Raw genomic sequence first — 16239 nt, 5'->3', positions numbered from 1 at the left:
TTACTCTTTCATTTGATCAACAACATCATATCTTGGTATTCCAACACAGCATTTCCACGACCTCATTCGAGCTCCTTATACAGATTTAGGCCAATGGCACAAACTGAGAGTAGCAAAATTAGTGCAGGTGAGGCTTGAAGCCAAGATCTGATTTGACCTTTTCTAACAACCAAGCCCAGATGAAATTGCTCTGTACGACCGTCAGATTAGGCTATGGGGTGTAAAAGCCCAAGAAAAGTACATATACCTTTAGCCTTTTTTTGAGGATAGCAACTTAGGGTTTCTAATACGCTTCATTGCAAAGAATACGAACAGCTAAGATCCTTTTGGTGTCACTTAAAGCACTGGGCAACGAAATAGCCAAAAATCTGGTGCTTGCAGGAATTGGGTCCCTTACTCTCCTTGACAATGAGACAGTCCGCGAAGAAGATCTTGGGGCACAGTTCTTCATCTCTGAAGATAACATCGGACAAAACGTATGGACTCTATGTTCCCACGTTGCAATCAGGACTGATACTTGCTACAGCGGGCCGAAGCCGCAGCACCACGCATCAGACAGATGAACCCGCGAGTACAGCTCCACGTTGATACTGAAGATGTCAAATCCAAACCTCCCGAATTTTTTGCTACATTCGATATCACGATTGCTACTGACCTCGACTTTGACACATTTGCAACTGTCAATGCTGCATGTCGGGTTGCTAACCGGCCGTCGTATATGGCTGGTTTGCATGGCTTTTACGGTTTTATCTTTGCAGATCTAGTTAGCCACGATTTCGTAATCGAGCGCGAAAAGTCAAACGTCCCATCACGCACAAATGAGACGAGAACAAGAAAAATTCTTCATATAACCACGAAGGTAGAAAATGAAAAGGTCATCGAGATGGTAACCAAGCGCGAGGTCTACACGCCTTTGATTCTAGCAAACACATCTCCCTTACCGGAGGAATTTACAAAAGTTCCCCGGAAACGAAAGCAGGTCACTCCTCTCCTTACCTGCCTTAGAGCTTTATGGGAATTTCAACGCCAGAATGGCGGAGTCTATCCGTCCTTTTCGAGATCGGATTTGGAACGCTTTACCGTCTTGTCGAATGAACGCCATTTAGAGCTGAAGCTTGACCCTTCCATTTTGACAGCTGAATTTCTACGCAGTTTCTTGCAGAACATCGGGAGCGAAATCAATCCAGTGGCGGCATTCCTGGGTGGGCATCTAGCGCAAGATGCAATTAATGTATTAAGCGGCCGTGAACAACCGCTTCAGAATTTTCTTCTCTTTGACGGCGAGCGCAACGTTTCCCCCATCTACTCCCTTCACCCTTTCTTTCCCGATGCGAGTGCGAATAATAATGGAGCATAGGCCACGGCATGTTGCACGGGCGGATATCATTAGGGAATTTTGAATCTAGAAGGGCGGCCACTGTTTCTAGGCAAACCAGGCATGGGTTTCTGGTAGGACTGTAGTAATATAGAGCAAGAACCAGGCTGTAACACGAGTCTAGATTTTCTTTTTGCCACTCCAAAGAAAATCAATTCCAGAAGACGGCGGATAGAGGAGGAAAGCTCGTTGGGTTTAAAATAGCTGCGTGGCATTGTACTCCCTAACTACTCGGCTATGACTTCAATCAGCCACCAGTTCTTGTGCATGCTTTGGGTGGATGGAAAATATCCCATGTCTAGAAGCATCGCCTTACAAAATCTTCCTTGCCGGCCCACAAGGCTTGCATTAGTCATTTGGACGGTCCCTGGAGGCGATCCTCACCATCCTTGTCGTTGGGAGATCGAGACGCCAATTCCGAGGAGCACTGGGCTTGTTCCGCCCTGCGCTTGGCGTCGGAGTTCGCCATTTTTAATCCGACGGGAAGTCTAAACGCGAAAATGACGTCACTCGCGTAGCCACACATTTCACTGAGAAACAGCCGCCGCCAACAGACGCATTGATTGGATCGCGTCTGTCAGTTTCTGAGTCAAAGTTGCTGGCATTAAAATTTTTATGCCAGGGGGTTTGGTGGTCTGGACGCATGGATTGCGTGGTTCCAGAGCCTTCATTCCGTAGTCAAAAGGCTGAGCAATCGGATATAAATATGCCCAAGTGAACAGGATTGATATGCTCTGATCAGATTCCTCGACCAAAGCAAAACGAAGAGACAATTGCAAGATAAAGAACAAATCAATTGCGATCCTAAAAGCTAGTTGTGAGTCTTCCAAACACCAGGGATAGTTGTTTTGCATAGACTAACTGAGATGTAGATCTAATAACACCAACAACTAATAACTAAACTACCGTTCGCTATCGCAAAGCATAATCTAGCAAACACAACCACCGAACTTCAAACATGTCTGCTCACGCTACCGATATCAAGCTCTTCCATTCCTATCTTAACCACGAGTCTGTCAACAGCACTCCAATTACCTCAGCCAATACCAGCAGACGCACCAGCACCTCGGACTTCTCTCCGGTATCTCAGTCCCAGGCAAAGAAGGAGAAGAAAACTTTGAAAAAAGCAACCATTAGTGAGAGCCGCGCCGTTTATTTCTCGATGCTCCAACGATAAAGAAGACGGAGCGTGAAAACTGTGTTGTGGATAGAATGGATTGACTATAACTTACATTTACGATATGGTAAGCAAGACTGGCGATTTTCCTCATCCTTTGTCCTCAAAGCTCTAACATCGAGACACTTTCTAGGAGATACTGGCACAATTGGAGAATTCTTTATTTCGGAAACCAAAATAAAAGTTTATACCCCTCAATGACCTCAATGGACAACGATATTTTAATATTTAATCAACCAACTAAAATTTGTCTATGAATATGTTTTGTGGATATGCTGGAATGCATGGGTAGTTAAGTTGAGTAGAGATACGAGGAAAGGATATTATTATCATGTCATAGAGAATATTTATCAAGTTAAATATGACTTTCTGCTTGAACCAGGCAATGTCTTCCCTGTTAATCATCTGCAAGCTTTCTACATACTGTGGGCCATACGTAAAACCAGAGTTACCTCACTAGCTTGCGCATGCATAGTAGGAAGCCGGGGTATTCTCTAGCCTTACCCGGCTTTTGAATACATCACCATACCCGCCGTCGAGATAGCCGTATGTAGCTTTTCCAGTCCTTTAGATGGATTTCAATAAGCATGGGAACGCGAGCTTACACATAAGGTTATGGTTTGCAGCTGTATTCACCATATGAACGCATGCACGAGCGGCATTGATCGAAAAATCGATGACAGCAACAATATTTCTGGAGAGGCCATCCTGCCGGCTGCGTGTCGCAGAGCCTTGTGATTCAGCGTCGAGCCGCCTTTGGATGATGTAAAACGAGTAGCCGTGCTGTCATGTTGATGCACGAATAGAAATGAAGAAATACCGATACAGCTTCTCTGTTTACGAGGCAGAAAAGTCGATTTTCAGTCGGTGGGGGATTCTGCGTAACCAGGCGGACAGTTCGTTCATGATTCCCTGCATGGATGTCAGGAGACTCATCCCTGATCTTGGCCTTTTCCGGTATATTTCTGTTTCCAAAAGTAAGTAGACGACAAGTTCTTATGCCTATCCGAAGCAAGAAATGCAGATTGGTGAAATTGCAGAGTCTATGGGGTTCTCCGTCGCTCTATCTTCGAAATTGCAGCCAATGATTAAGATCGTTCCTCGAGCCATGTCCGCCGCTGCGGATGCTTATCTGGCCCCCGTTATAAAAGCGTATATCGATTCAATTTCCGACAACTTCGATGGCGGTCTCGACGGTCAGGAAGATTGTCGTTTCGAATTCATGCAGTCAGATACCTGTCCCGAGGTGTACGGCAACTGGAACGCAGCAGTTGCCATTACTCATTCCGCGATTATCTATTGACTCCACTGCATGATGAATTTGGACATTCCTCTGAACCAAGGGTGCCTGGGCCCGATCGACATCCGCATTCCGGAGAGGAGCATCCTTTCTCCAACAAAGACAGCTGCAGTTGTGGGTGGGAATGTCATAACCTCTCAGCGTATTACCGATGTCGTCTTCAAGGCCCTTCGGGCATGTGCTGCCTCTCAATGATGTGTCAACAAGCTTACTTTCGGCAGAGACCCCAAAATTGATCAGGAAACAGGTAAAACCATTCCCGGGTTCGGCTACTACGAGACCATCGCAGGCGGAAGCGGTGCTGGCCCAACTTGGCACGGGGAGTCCGGCGTTCATGTCCACATGACTAATACGCGCATCACTGACCCCGAAATATTTGAGAAGCGTTATCCAGTTTTCCTGCGTCAATTCTCTCTTTGCGAGAACTCCGGCGGCAAGGGGTTACACTCAGGCGGGGAAGGTGTGGTCAGGGAAATTGAACTTTTGAGCCCTCTGCAATGCTCCATTCTTTCTGAGAGGAGAGTCTATAGACCATAAGGTCTTGAGGGCGGCGAAGATGGACAGACAGGGCTGAATTTGTGGATTACAAAGGACACTGAAAGCGGGACTGAGAGGGGTTGTAAACATTGGAGGGAAGAACACAGTGATGATGAAGACCAATGATAGGATTGTCGTCATGACCCCTGCGGGCGGCGGGTGGGGTAAAGCTTGTTGAAAGAATAGAGTCATAGTTTGAGAGGCGTGTTTATGCTCGTGCGCCATTTCGTTGCCCCTTTCCAGAGTTTTGGTAACTTCCCATGCCAAGGCTGTCTCACCCGTGGCTGGGCGTTAGCTCAATGGCTCAAGGCTGTGTATGACGTCACTTCATCTTACGGGTTCTGCCACCGAAAGGGCGTAGGGCTGCAAAAGAACGGCTCATACTCCGTATTGTCCCTAGAAAATCAGATAATACAGGGTGCTCTGTAAGGAGCCTTCTTCATAGGCCATAACCCCAGTCAAATGCGATACTCTGTCCACATTGAGCTGAAAGTCACGCGCGAATATGTGCGAAATGTACGGAGTACTCTGTACTGAATACTGTTTCAATTCACGCTGTAACGGCCGATATTTGCAACAAGGAACCTGATGGAGAATTAAAACAGTATAAGTGTATTTTATGAAAGTGAAATGATGTACACAGTAGAAGAAGAATCGATAAGTTGTGCAGCAAAGAAAACCCGACCGAACCCTGTAAAGCGCTGATATGTTTTCCGTCCTAATTTAAAATTGCCCCCAGGGTCAGAATATCCCTTTACATTCCCGGTGTTGAAGTGCCTAAACCTCCGGTTTGGGAGGAACAGGAGGAGGGGTGGATGTAACCGGGCTATCTTCCTCATCACGATCCTTATCAGCAGCCCCAATTAATCCCTCGAGCTCAAACTCCTGTGCATCCCTAATTTGCTCGGTCTGAGATGGAGTGCGGATAAGCCCGTTGACTTGTGGAGACTCGAGCTGAAATCGCTCCAAGGCAAAGGAAGTCGAAGAACGATATTGAGGCGGTCGTTGGCGTGATCCATTCCGTGCCATTCGGGCGCCCCGGTTGTACTTAGCGGTCTCAGGGAATGCGTGAACACCGTAGATGTGCAGGAGGATGTTGATAACTGCAGGATACGTTAGTACCAACTAGGGGTTTAACAAGGAGCAAGATTTTCTTACATAAAAACATGATGCATGCAACGCTGTAGAGGACTAAAATGTAAGAGACATGATCGATTCCTGCATTTGAGAGGAGTTCCATCTGCTCTTCAGTTGCTCCCATGAAGAGGAAACCTGAAGCGTAGAGTAACTAAAAAATGTTGTGAGTCAGAAATTCGGCCAAAGAAACGATGGTCTCGACTTACGAATGGCGTAAGGTACTGAAAACTGCTCGCTTCAGTTCCATCATCGCTAACAGCACTTCGATCCTTCAACACAAAGCATATCTCGACAATTCGAGCTGCTCCAGCTGCCATCAACGTATATCCGAAAACAGAGTGAACCATCGCACTTAGTGGCAGGTGCTGTGGATGGGAAGACATCGCATAGCCTGTAAGAAGAATGACAATTGCCGGGAAAATATTGCGTCGTGGTCTTCCGTTGCGTCTTCTGCTGAGCCAGAGACCCAAAAGACCTGCACACCACCAGATGATTCCCATGGATGTGTGTTGCATATCATTGTGTCTCCATGGCTGGCCCCAACGATGCTCTGTAAATGTATTAATGCAGCCCCAAAGGGTAATGACGAGTGAGTCGAAGAATTCCTGGCTGCGCCCCGTTCTGCGGAGCCAAACTTGCCCTACCAAAAGAAGAATCGTAAGGATGATCGCATAGGCAATGAACGCACTTCCCATAATAAAATGAGCAAGGCACTGTCCAAGGTGATCGTCATGACAGAAACCCAAGGCAGTTATGCCACCAAATAACATTTGAATCCAGCTAACAAGAGGCATCATTTTGCCCATGAGTCCGTGTAGGGTGACAACATAGCATCGAAATTTACCATGAATTCCTTTGGATAGATGTAGCTTCAAATATGCCCCCAAAACAAGTTGGATTATAAGCATAAGCATCAAGGAATTTGCAAAAGCGGCATGGATATTGGTAGAGAATTGACGGCCTTTGTGTAGATGGCCAAGGAAGTAAGCGAGGAAAGCAACGACGGCACCGACGATCTGAACAGGGACATGCCAATGGGATCTAACGAGCTAAAATAAAACCGAAATATTAGATGCGAAAGCATTCATAAAATTGGGCTTGAAATTACTCACACCGAGGACCATTCCAGTAGGAAAAATGAGGCCGAAGGCCAATACCATCAAAAGGATATGGGTCCATAAAATCGAATCCTAAGGGCATACACCTGTCAGCCAAAAGTTTGTAGTAAATTAACCAGAATAATTGAGAAAACTGAGATAACTCACAAGTGGCTCAGCAGAAATAACCTGGCCTTCATGCAAGCTATCATGATGATCATGGCCATGAACAGTTGCTGCCAGTGACAGCACAACAAGAGCTGCTGAAGCACCAAGGCCGCCCATCTTCTTCATCAACAAAGCCTGTATTCACAGTATAAGTGAAACCTGAAGAATCTGAGCTGAAATGAGGGTTGAAGAGGGTTGAGAGACAAATCTCAAGAGGAAAGGGGAACTGCGGATGTCAATTGTGCTCGGGAAAAGAATGAACACATCAGGAGGGATAGACAAAGAAAATCTAATATGTATCTGGTTTCCACAGCCAACAACAAGGCTGCCTAAAACCGCGTAACATGACCACTACCAGGATGATTATGTCGTCGGCCATGAGAAGGAGATGAGAGATCGTGAGCCCAAGGTTCCGACGGAAGAAGGTGGATAACTGTTAAGTCAAATTCGGTGCTGAATAAGCCACCGCCAAGGCATCGAGACGGGAGATCCCCAAGCGTTGGTAAAACGGACTGAGCGGTTGGTCACAGCGGACACCAGCCCACACCGGTTCCCGGCACGCCTGCTTACCCGTATCAAGCCGAGGGTCCCCTTAAGCACTCCGGAATAAAAGTATCAAGTCGAGCAACTTATTTTGCCTCAACTACTCCGTACACATACTCCAAAATGCCCGCACAACTGCAGTCGAACCCTCCAAAAAAAGGGCGACCATCGTCTGAGCTGGCCGCAGTAAGCAATGGCATCATCACATCACCCCAATCAAATACCCCAATGCCAGTTGCTGAGCTCACTCCGCAACAAGAGAGAAAAATTGTTAGTCCCAATGGCTCTTTCTTTCATGCTGCTAGATTGTTTGTGAAGTGTCATATACTCACCCCAAAAGCATGGAAAGGTCTAAGGGGCCTGCTAACATGCCGAAAATTACATTTTCAGAGATCCCTCGAAGCAAGCATATCCAGGCTTCAATGTCAAATAACCCAAACAGAAAAGCTTCTTTCAGAGGCTCAGGAGAAATACAAGTAAATACACTCCTACAAACCCCTCCCGATGGCCTGGCAGATCTGGGAAAATGCGGTTGGTTTAATACTTTGCGTATGAATCGTATCCTAATAACTTCCTAAGGGCAACTCATCCCGCAAATGATCCTCCACCCGACCCAGCATTCATAGTGAAACGCCACATTCGCCTTCTCCACGAATACAACGAAATCAAAGACATCGGCCAGGGTCTGCTCGGACTGATTGCGGAAGGTAGAGGAGTCAGATGTGTAGACGTGCAAAGGGAGTATGGGATTGGCGGTAATGATTGAGTTATAGTTATGGTTTCGTATTATTCCACAAGCATTGAAGAAGTTAGGGACCATGGAGTGTCGATTTTTCGAAATGGAGCTTAAAGTATTGTAGACATGAGCTGGCTCTTTCGCCTTCCACTAAGCACCTAGCTTTGAGAAGAGCCTAACATTTAAGACATTATGATGTTAAAAGAAGGGAATGTCATTTTGCATGTGCTCCAAGAGGGAGAGCCGTCTATACTTCAAATAAAGGAAATTCCAGGGGGAAAAAAAAAGATCACAGAACCGCCACACCATACAATTGAACGTAGAAATCATAATTATCCTGAGCCAAAGAAAACATCGTATTGGCAAAAAGGTCGTATAGCCATGGTCGGAATGGCAAGTCATAAGTCCAACAGGGCAAGTATCCATGAACAAAATATTTCCAAACATCGGAGCATACCATCCGAGTAATTTCACAACACAATTATCTAAACCGGTCATCCCCCAACAAGGGTAATACACTCTTCAATAGCAGTCTCAAGTTCGGTGATTCGTGACTTCAGGACGCGGTTCTCCTCTTGCAGTATAGTAGCAACATAACCAGGATCCGATGATCTACCTCCTTGGCAGTTGGGACACCGGGAAGAAGTCAGGGTGCTGAGAGAAGAGCCGGCTGCGGATATGCCCTTGAGGACCCTATCATAGGTTGAGGGCCTCGATGGGGAAAGAGGTCGAGGTTTTAGCGGAGATGGCTGATAGGTCGAAGGAGGCGGCACGTCAAGAGTTGTGGATATGATGGAGGCTGGTCTTGTCGGAGCGGTATCGTCCGTTCCTTTAGAGAAAATACTCTCCGAAATACTTTCGTCTGCGGATTCGAATCCAGAATCAATCATAATCGAAGCACCGCTCGAGGATTTAGAGTGTTTCTTGGTAGGGCTAATTTGTATTCCGGCCGGGTCAGGGACCTCATCGAGCTTTCTAACAGGTACAATGCTTCGCCGTCGCGCTTCATCTTCCTGTTTCCGCTTCTGTCGCTCTATATTTAGCTCTTCAACCAGAGCTTTCATTTCATTTTCTTGCTCGAATACTTTGGCGGCCATCCCATCTAGCTGGGATTTCATATTTTGAAATCTTGACTGGGTCTCCTCGAGCTCCTCTTTTTGCTCAATTTTCTCAGCGAGTGCTTGGTGCAGGGCGAATGTACGTTGCTTGTAGGCTTTTTGTAATTGGCGAACCAAGTTTTCTGCATTTCGTTGGAAATTCACGAGCGCCTCTTCCGGTGGTAGGTTGGGCATATCGGTACGGAAAAGAATAGCGTCAATGTCAAGGTTCAAATATTCATCGTCCGCGGGCTCCGGCATCTTGGGCAATTGTTCCTTCTGTTGCTTCGCGCCAAAAAATGAAAACGGGCTCGAATATGTGATGTTCTTTAACGGGGATGGCACGTTCATCTTCTTATTCGGAGACGAAGAGTGGCTATGAAGTGTCGGAGAGGATCCGCGAGATCGCTGAGCTTGTTCTGCAGTAGGCGAGGGAACTATTCCAAGCCTAATAGGTGTCGATTCCCCTTGAAATAACCCACCAAACAGTCCGTTTCCGTTGCCTGATTTCAACTTGGGCGTTTCTTGATCCGTACTAAGCACAACATCCTCCAATGCATATGTCGAAGCGATGCTATGTCTATTAGGCAAAAATAGATCTGTCCTCGCTCGTCGATGTGTGGGTTGGAGTGACGATGTACGTTGTTCAGACCTGGGGTATTGAAGCTGTCTGGGAGACTGTCTTGTCACCAACGCTAGCCTCGAGAGTTCAGGTTCACCTATGGAGTTCTCTTTGAATGGGTGTTTCGTTTCGAGGGAAGGCCGCAGGCACGACAAATCGTCAGAAGGGTCGATAGGCATGATTGTTGGCTCAGTCGTTGGGCCGCTAAGGAGAGCTCGTGGCGGTTCCGTAGGCGTTGGTCTCGTGGAAGATTTGGCAGCTAGATCGCCAACATTTTCACTCCACGTAGCCATTTGGTGTACAGGGTCAATTGGGAACCACCACTTCACCAGATGGCAATGCCGACCTAATAATTGACCGTGCGCAAGCTGGCTTTCGATGGGTGAAAAGTGGCTGAGCCATCCAGGTCGGGGAATAGGATTTGTAGTGGAAACCGGATTCCTAGGTTAATTGCGTGTTTTGAATGAGCAGCAGATGCGTCTGAGTTTCAAAACGAGTGCTGCGTCTCTCTCAAAGCCTATCCGGTGTGCTGATGTTGGACGCTAAAGAAGCACCGCGCATGCAGGTTTGTCGCCGGGGCACCCATGTCCATTGTCCGGGTAAATATGTGGCTGGGATCACCAACTCGGAAACCAAAGAGTTAACTAACTAAACCAGCCACCACAGAGTGAAATTAGTCATCGTCTCATTGCTCTTCAGCTTTTCGTCTCTTTTACTCCATACATCGTTATATTTCCCGCTCGCTTCTACAGAGCTGAGGGCATGGAGGACGCTATGGTTTCTTCAGGGTCGTTCTTGCTAACAACCAACCTGTCAAATAAGCACGCTCCTTTGACTAACGCAACCGGCATATTATGAGGCTGGCTTATGACGAGACAATCGGTTTCATGGGCCTGTACGGAGTACGGAGTATTCTATATGAAATATATGTTCCTGAGTACTCTGTGCTCGCCATTAAAAAGCAAGTGGCTCAGCTACGTATCCCGTACGTATAGCAAGTGGAATAGAATTGGATGAGGCACGGTTGAGTGTAATCTTGAACGATAAGGAATGGACCCTGCTGGCAAAATCAAATCACACAGGAGAAGCTGACGCTGCTACGGAGTATGGCTCATCAATTCCTGTAGTCCTATTGTATGTGTATATAGTACATATATTTGTAGTACTATTTCACAACTCACTCCTTTGTATCCGTAAAAGGCAAAGAGGTAGCTAAGACCTGGGTGTGTTTCGGAGCATGCGGCCAGGAAGAAAGTTACATGGGCCAATCAGCTTTTGGCATGGTTAAAGCAAAAATGACTTTAAGATTGTGTAGGTGATGACCCTCTATTTATATGTGTTGCATGTGGAGACCCATTCGTTTCAAAATCTAGTGTGGCCTCTGCGAATCCGCCCCCAATGTCCAATCCAAGAAGTGTTCGGTTAAAGATCTGGAGCGATGCAAGAGGTTGGTAAGCTGAGACAAGCCGTCAGCATAACAATCCATGACGCTATCTGGGAATGAAAGTAGGAGGATATCAGCCATACATTGTACCACATGCCCAGCCTCGTAACCTCTTACAAAAGAGTAATTGCCCGCCTGACGGACCTCCCCATATTGCTTCCCGTCAACAGTCATCGGAACATAGCCCGAACGTCAGAAAGCCGCAGCATTAGAATAATTTGCTGCAAGCGAAACTGCCTCGCCACCTAGCCAATTAGAAACGAAATCTGCGTCACCATACATGAGTGTGACCCGAACAGGCAGATCGAGTATATATTCCACGTCCTCAAGAGATCTGGCGCATGCAAGATCACCAGTTTGCTAAAACGCACAATAGACGTCGTAGCTCATACTGGTCCAGTTGAGCGCTACCCCTAGCGCCTTCCGAGTAGAGGCTTTGTTAAAAAAGGGCGTTAGGTAGTCCGGTTCAGGAGGAGTCTGCGATGAGGTCAAAGTAGAGTAATCAAAGATTCGAAATATGTACTCACGTCAGCAGTTATGCGAATATCATACATGTTTCGAGGATTTGCGTTCAGATAAGGAGATCCTATAAATCATTAGGCGTTCCAACCCTGCACAATGCTTCTTGGTTACGGACCGACGTTGTCATTACACATATGCACAGCTTGAACGCAGACGGTAGAATCAGCTATAGAGGAATAGTTTGTCGCTCTGCAGGCTTTGATTTTATCCTGACATCCACCTGGCATTGAATTTGCAAACTTCATATAATCATACACTGTTTGGTTTACCTGAGAAAGTTAACGGTCAGCTCTTTATCGGTCGTAGCATCAAGGCTACGGACGCCTAAGTGAAACCAACTCCTTAAGTGTTGTAGGTATTGTGGTTCACAATGTCAGGGAAATAAGGCGCGTAATAAGATCAAGTAAGAAGTCCGATCGTGACTTAAAGTCGAAGAATCACTTACCTCGATCCCTGTGTCAATAGCACCATTTATTATGCCCAGAGCATCAAATGCCAAGGGCTGACCACGAAGTTTTCCGTTTATGATCTTAGTGTTCTGGTCGTAAAAGTACCTGAAGAACTATAGATACAAGTAGCAATTCAGAAATATAACAACTTCGATGCAGACTCACAGTAGGTCCGTAGTGCCTGCAAATGCCGTCAGCTTGGACCAATAGCGAAAAATTGATAGCCGTACCCGCCGTTACTAACTGTCCATAAGTTGAAATGTCTTGACTTCAACCTAGGGTTTAACTTGGGTAGAGCATCATAGAACGCTTGGACGGCATCCCAATCTACTTTCGCAGCCGCTTGAGTAGTCCCTGTACAGATATAAGCACACATTCGAAATTAATTTTGTCGGGTTCGTCAATTTCCCACCAACCTTATTTGCGTCATTGATGACAGGATATCTGCCAGTGACTCCAGCAAACCATGCATTCTCGAATATCCGTGTTAAGGGATTCAAAGATCCTGGCTCAATCGACGAATGAGAAGAGCCTGGTAATCGATATGAGTGACAAGCGGTTACAAACATGCCATACTCTCATGCCAACTCCGATAGGTTGCCATAGAACAAGTAGATTTGACACCTCAGTCCATGAATGCTGATTTATATACGTAGCCAGTTCTTCGGTGGCGCGCCACATGGCCCGAGGCCTGGAGACTCAGGCCAAGTCAGCACAACAATATTCAGTTAGATTTTCAGTAGGCTTGCCTTTGAATGCTGCGTTCAGAGAGTCACTTCCAGGACCACCACCAAGCCACAGGGTAGTCGGGGCGTTATGAGGATCCTGCCGGGCTTCAAAGAACATGAAAAACATATGAGCGTCACGGCTAAGGTTAATGTAGCCGGAGTATCTTTTCACGCCGGGAGTTGTTTCGCAGATTCCAGCTTTGCCGGCCTCAGTAAAACTGATACTAGCGCCTGTGTTCGACCTGATCGTTCTCAATCGCGGGTGTAGATATGGCAATCCTTGCGCATCGTTTCCATCGTGGTTTGGGAATGCACATGTTGAGGTCAAAAGAAAACCACCAATAACAGCCTTTTTGAGATGCATGATGGAAGCCTGCACAAGGGTATGGGAATTTAGGAGAAGTGTGGCTTTCTCCAACACAGCTATGGGTTGCGCGAGTGTATTTATATTCAGAATGAAACTGGCATTCTATTTCATTAGATAGAATGGCTTTGAAAACGATACATCACAATGATGGCGTCGAATGGAACCCGATAATGAGAAGCTTTGGCTTCTTCCGGGGAATCCAACGCACAATTGTCCACAATTGGCGCAGAACGAAGCGCAGAACCCAATCCCAGCAACTATTTGAAAATCCAAACCCCAAGAGGATGGAAGAGTTCTCCCATGCTCTCATACAGAATAGAGCACACATAATATTGTGGGAAACTGCACAACGATGAGCCTCAAGCATGGCCAGATGCATGGGTTGGCTCTTCCCCGGACTCAAGATGCATTTGGCCTTGGTCAGGTCCATAGATCCAATTGCCCTGAGGCAAAGCTTTCCCCAGAAAATTTATTTGCGGGCAAAGCTAACTAACTGTGGAGTACTCCGTACTCCGTACCCCACACCGTCATTCAGCAGCACATCCAAGCGCCAAAGAGACCTTGGGATCGGAACATCCTCACGGCAGATAGGTTCTTCAAAGCAATAAACTTGTCTTTGAAGCCAATATGCCACCATCATAGAACATGAATTTGGGAAGCTAGGGAGTGGTGCGCATTGAATCCAGGACGGGAAAAGAATCATCGGCGATTCGCCACCAATGGTAGTTAAGTAGGAATCAAACTAGAGTGTTCGGGGGATTGTTTGGGGCCCTAACCAACCTACTGCACCAAGCTCGATTCCCCCCCCCCCCCCCCCGGCCGCGGGGCGAGCTATATAAGACGAGACCCCGCGGGGGATACCGTCAAACCTGAACAGGTGGATGTTGCAATATGATCCCTGCGCCTGGCAGAGTCAGCGCAATGGACCTTTCCCCTGAAAGAAATCACGTGGATGGCGATGACTAACTAAGTTCTGACCGGTTCCCCTGACATTCCAACGCGCTAAAGGACACTGTGGCGCCCGCCCGCCCAAGCGTCATACAGTACTATCTCTCAGCACCGCATCGCTCCGGCTTCTTCTGCAGTTCAGTTCACGATCCAAGGCTATTACTTAATGTCGCATTTGTTGGTAGGACTTCCAACCTGAGTTCTGGTCAATTGACCAGAACAAGCGCTGCAGGAGCCCCGAAAAGTCATGGACGTACCCGGCTTTCGGGATGTGTGTCTCTCTTGTGCGCAGGCCGTCATTGATATTCCACTTCCATACTTGATTGGCTTCGTCGTCTCGACTCTTATTGGACTTACTTTTCTTGTACGTTAATGACCTTTCTATGCCGATACTTTGCTTCGGTAATTAACCATATCGTGTTACGTTATAGGGATACACCCTCATCTTCCTACTCGCACCTGTCCCGAGACCTCCGTTCCCTGAGGAAAAGACCTACCAGACAATTGCAGAAGATGGCTCCATCACGCCACCCAAAGCACTGCCATGCTGGTATGACCGCATAGGAGCCCAACCATCCGATGATAACAGAAGTGATAGCCTAGAGGATGCCGAATTGTTTATGTCCGTCGTAGTCCCCGCGTACAATGAACAAGAACGTTTGCCTGGGATGTTAGAAGAAGCAGTAAACTATCTTGAGCGAGCATATGGAACCCTGACGCCTCACATAAACGGCTTAGGGAAGCGGGAAAATCCCAAGCAGGACGGAATCGGAACCACGCGCAAACGCAAAACGAACAACGTTGGTACATCGGAAGGTTTATTGAAGGGCTGGGAGATAATAATAGTGTCCGATGGATCAACGGATAAAACTATTGATACTGCACTATCCTTTGCGAGAGATCACCAGCTATCCCTCCATCCAAAAGGCCATGCTGGACCGTGGACTTCAAAGTTGAGAGAAGGTGTCCACATCCCACCGGGCACGATCCGGGCAGTTACATTAAAACAAAACCGGGGCAAAGGAGGCGCCGTCACACATGGAATGCGGCATGTTAGAGGCAAATATGTCGTTTTCGCCGATGCCGATGGCGCAAGCAATTTTAATGATCTCGGTAAACTAGTTCAGGCTTGTCAACAGGCTGAAGATTCCGAACTGCGGGGTGTGGCTGTAGGATCTAGAGCACATCTAGTCGGAAGCGACGCTGTGGTCAAGGTACATCATATATTCCCCTCTCCCTAGAAAGACTTCTCTTGCTAATATGCTACTCCAATCAGCGCTCCAAACTCCGCAACTTTCTAATGCATGCCTTCCATATTACAATCCGTCTTCTTACCCCTCCACGTACCGCGCAAATTAAAGACACCCAGTGTGGATTCAAGCTCTTCTCCCGCGCCAGCTTACCATACATAGTTCCTTATATGCATTCCGAAGGTTGGATATTCGACGTTGAAATGCTTATGCTGGCGGAATTCGCGAACATTCCCGTTGTCGAGGTCCCAGTAGGATGGAGAGAAGTCAAGGGCAGCAAGTTGAATGTTGTTTGGGATAGTCTGGGGATGGCATGGGGATTAGCGATGTTGAGAGTGGCCTGGGGATCCGGGGTCTATAGAAGGCGTGTATGATCACTTGATTTTGCCTTTGGACTCGGTTTTGGTAGAAAGACCTGGGCCTTTTTCTAGTTATTTCATTTCAGGGAGTCTGGAGTGCGAGTTGGATCTATATACCATTATCCTTATCATATTTTTTGTCGGTTGACGGGGCGTGTACTGATAGATGTCACATAATACACAGGGATCCATCTACGTCTAGATATGTCGTACACTTTATCTCAGGGAGCGGACAGATATCATTTTTTATATAACCTTAATCTGCAAACAATCAAATTTTATTATGTCGTTATAATCTTATACCAAACTACCATGTCCAAAATCACCACCATCAAGGAATTCCCGTTACCTTACTCCATATAGAAGAAGCACTGGGGTATCAG

At 46.9% G+C, this 16239-nt stretch overlaps 8 protein-coding genes across 8 annotated transcripts; 5 read left to right on the top strand and 3 right to left on the bottom strand.

Moving 5' to 3' along the window:
- Positions 1 to 93: 93 nt before the first annotated feature.
- On the top strand, positions 94 to 1628 carry D8B26_005776 (uncharacterized protein; the record flags this gene model as incomplete). Its single annotated transcript, XM_003069325.2, has 4 exons — positions 94 to 127; positions 180 to 237; positions 305 to 476; positions 527 to 1628. The coding sequence occupies 4 exons, from the start codon at positions 94 to 96 to the stop codon at positions 1355 to 1357; spliced, it is 1095 nt and encodes a 364-aa protein (XP_003069371.1). The 3' UTR covers positions 1358 to 1628.
- A 398-nt stretch (positions 1629 to 2026) lies between these two features.
- On the top strand, positions 2027 to 2938 carry D8B26_005775 (uncharacterized protein). Its single transcript, XM_066124992.1, has one exon. It carries the CDS (start codon positions 2334 to 2336, stop codon positions 2550 to 2552), a length of 219 nt encoding a protein of 72 aa, XP_065981073.1. The 5' UTR covers positions 2027 to 2333; the 3' UTR covers positions 2553 to 2938.
- A 632-nt stretch (positions 2939 to 3570) lies between these two features.
- On the top strand, positions 3571 to 4818 carry D8B26_005774 (uncharacterized protein; the record flags this gene model as incomplete). The annotated part of the gene is made up of 3 exons (XM_003069324.2): positions 3571 to 3800; positions 4074 to 4312; positions 4658 to 4818. The coding sequence occupies 3 exons, from the start codon at positions 3571 to 3573 to the stop codon at positions 4816 to 4818; spliced, it is 630 nt and encodes a 209-aa protein (XP_003069370.2).
- Positions 4819 to 4978: 160 nt separating this feature from the next.
- On the bottom strand, positions 4979 to 7201 carry D8B26_005773 (uncharacterized protein). The gene is made up of 5 exons (XM_003069323.2): positions 6792 to 7201; positions 6639 to 6716; positions 5733 to 6575; positions 5548 to 5677; positions 4979 to 5492 (listed from the first exon to the last, which is right to left on the bottom strand). Exons 1-5 carry the CDS (start codon positions 6915 to 6917, stop codon positions 5167 to 5169), a joined length of 1503 nt encoding a protein of 500 aa, XP_003069369.2. The 5' UTR covers positions 6918 to 7201; the 3' UTR covers positions 4979 to 5166.
- A 197-nt stretch (positions 7202 to 7398) lies between these two features.
- D8B26_005772 (uncharacterized protein) lies at positions 7399 to 8100 on the top strand (the record flags this gene model as incomplete). Its single annotated transcript, XM_066124991.1, has 3 exons — positions 7399 to 7604; positions 7725 to 7810; positions 7914 to 8100. Exons 1-3 carry the CDS (start codon positions 7458 to 7460, stop codon positions 8098 to 8100), a joined length of 420 nt encoding a protein of 139 aa, XP_065981072.1. The 5' UTR covers positions 7399 to 7457.
- Positions 8101 to 8564: 464 nt separating this feature from the next.
- On the bottom strand, positions 8565 to 10082 carry D8B26_005771 (uncharacterized protein; the record flags this gene model as incomplete). The annotated part of the gene is made up of 1 exon (XM_003069322.2): positions 8565 to 10082. One exon carries the CDS (start codon positions 10080 to 10082, stop codon positions 8565 to 8567), a length of 1518 nt encoding a protein of 505 aa, XP_003069368.1.
- A 1020-nt stretch (positions 10083 to 11102) lies between these two features.
- D8B26_005770 (uncharacterized protein) lies at positions 11103 to 13296 on the bottom strand (the record flags this gene model as incomplete). Its single annotated transcript, XM_066124990.1, has 10 exons — positions 11103 to 11245; positions 11317 to 11593; positions 11761 to 11819; positions 11871 to 12024; positions 12201 to 12317; positions 12370 to 12385; positions 12435 to 12558; positions 12617 to 12736; positions 12857 to 12895; positions 12981 to 13296. 9 exons carry the CDS (start codon positions 13294 to 13296, stop codon positions 11426 to 11428), a joined length of 1113 nt encoding a protein of 370 aa, XP_065981071.1. The 3' UTR covers positions 11103 to 11245; positions 11317 to 11425.
- A 1083-nt stretch (positions 13297 to 14379) lies between these two features.
- ALG5 (dolichyl-phosphate beta-glucosyltransferase) lies at positions 14380 to 16081 on the top strand. The gene is made up of 3 exons (XM_003069320.2): positions 14380 to 14611; positions 14679 to 15461; positions 15524 to 16081. The coding sequence occupies exons 1-3, from the start codon at positions 14495 to 14497 to the stop codon at positions 15869 to 15871; spliced, it is 1248 nt and encodes a 415-aa protein (XP_003069366.2). The 5' UTR covers positions 14380 to 14494; the 3' UTR covers positions 15872 to 16081.
- The last annotated feature ends 158 nt before the right edge of the window (positions 16082 to 16239 follow it).

Source organism: Coccidioides posadasii, chromosome 3 (assembly GCF_018416015.2).
Source record: "Coccidioides posadasii str. Silveira chromosome 3, complete sequence".
In the NCBI taxonomy this organism is placed as follows: Eukaryota; Fungi; Ascomycota; class Eurotiomycetes; order Onygenales; family Onygenaceae; genus Coccidioides; species Coccidioides posadasii.
This window is presented reverse-complemented; position numbering and strand designations above follow the sequence as displayed.

Coding starts and splice junctions, on each gene's coding strand:
- D8B26_005775 (XM_066124992.1), top strand. CDS start 2,334: ATGTCTGCTCACGCTACCGATATCAAGCTCTTCCATTCCTATCTTAAC.
- D8B26_005773 (XM_003069323.2), bottom strand. CDS start 6,917: ATGAAGAAGATGGGCGGCCTTGGTGCTTCAGCAGCTCTTGTTGTGCTG. Junction 6,717..6,791: donor TTATTTCTGCTGAGCCACTT/GTGAGTTATCTC, acceptor GTATGCCCTTAG/GATTCGATTTTATGGACCCA. Junction 5,678..5,732: donor TTCAGTACCTTACGCCATTC/GTAAGTCGAGAC, acceptor AACATTTTTTAG/TTACTCTACGCTTCAGGTTT.
- ALG5 (XM_003069320.2), top strand. CDS start 14,495: ATGGACGTACCCGGCTTTCGGGATGTGTGTCTCTCTTGTGCGCAGGCC. Junction 14,612..14,678: donor TTATTGGACTTACTTTTCTT/GTACGTTAATGA, acceptor GTTACGTTATAG/GGATACACCCTCATCTTCCT. Junction 15,462..15,523: donor GAAGCGACGCTGTGGTCAAG/GTACATCATATA, acceptor TACTCCAATCAG/CGCTCCAAACTCCGCAACTT.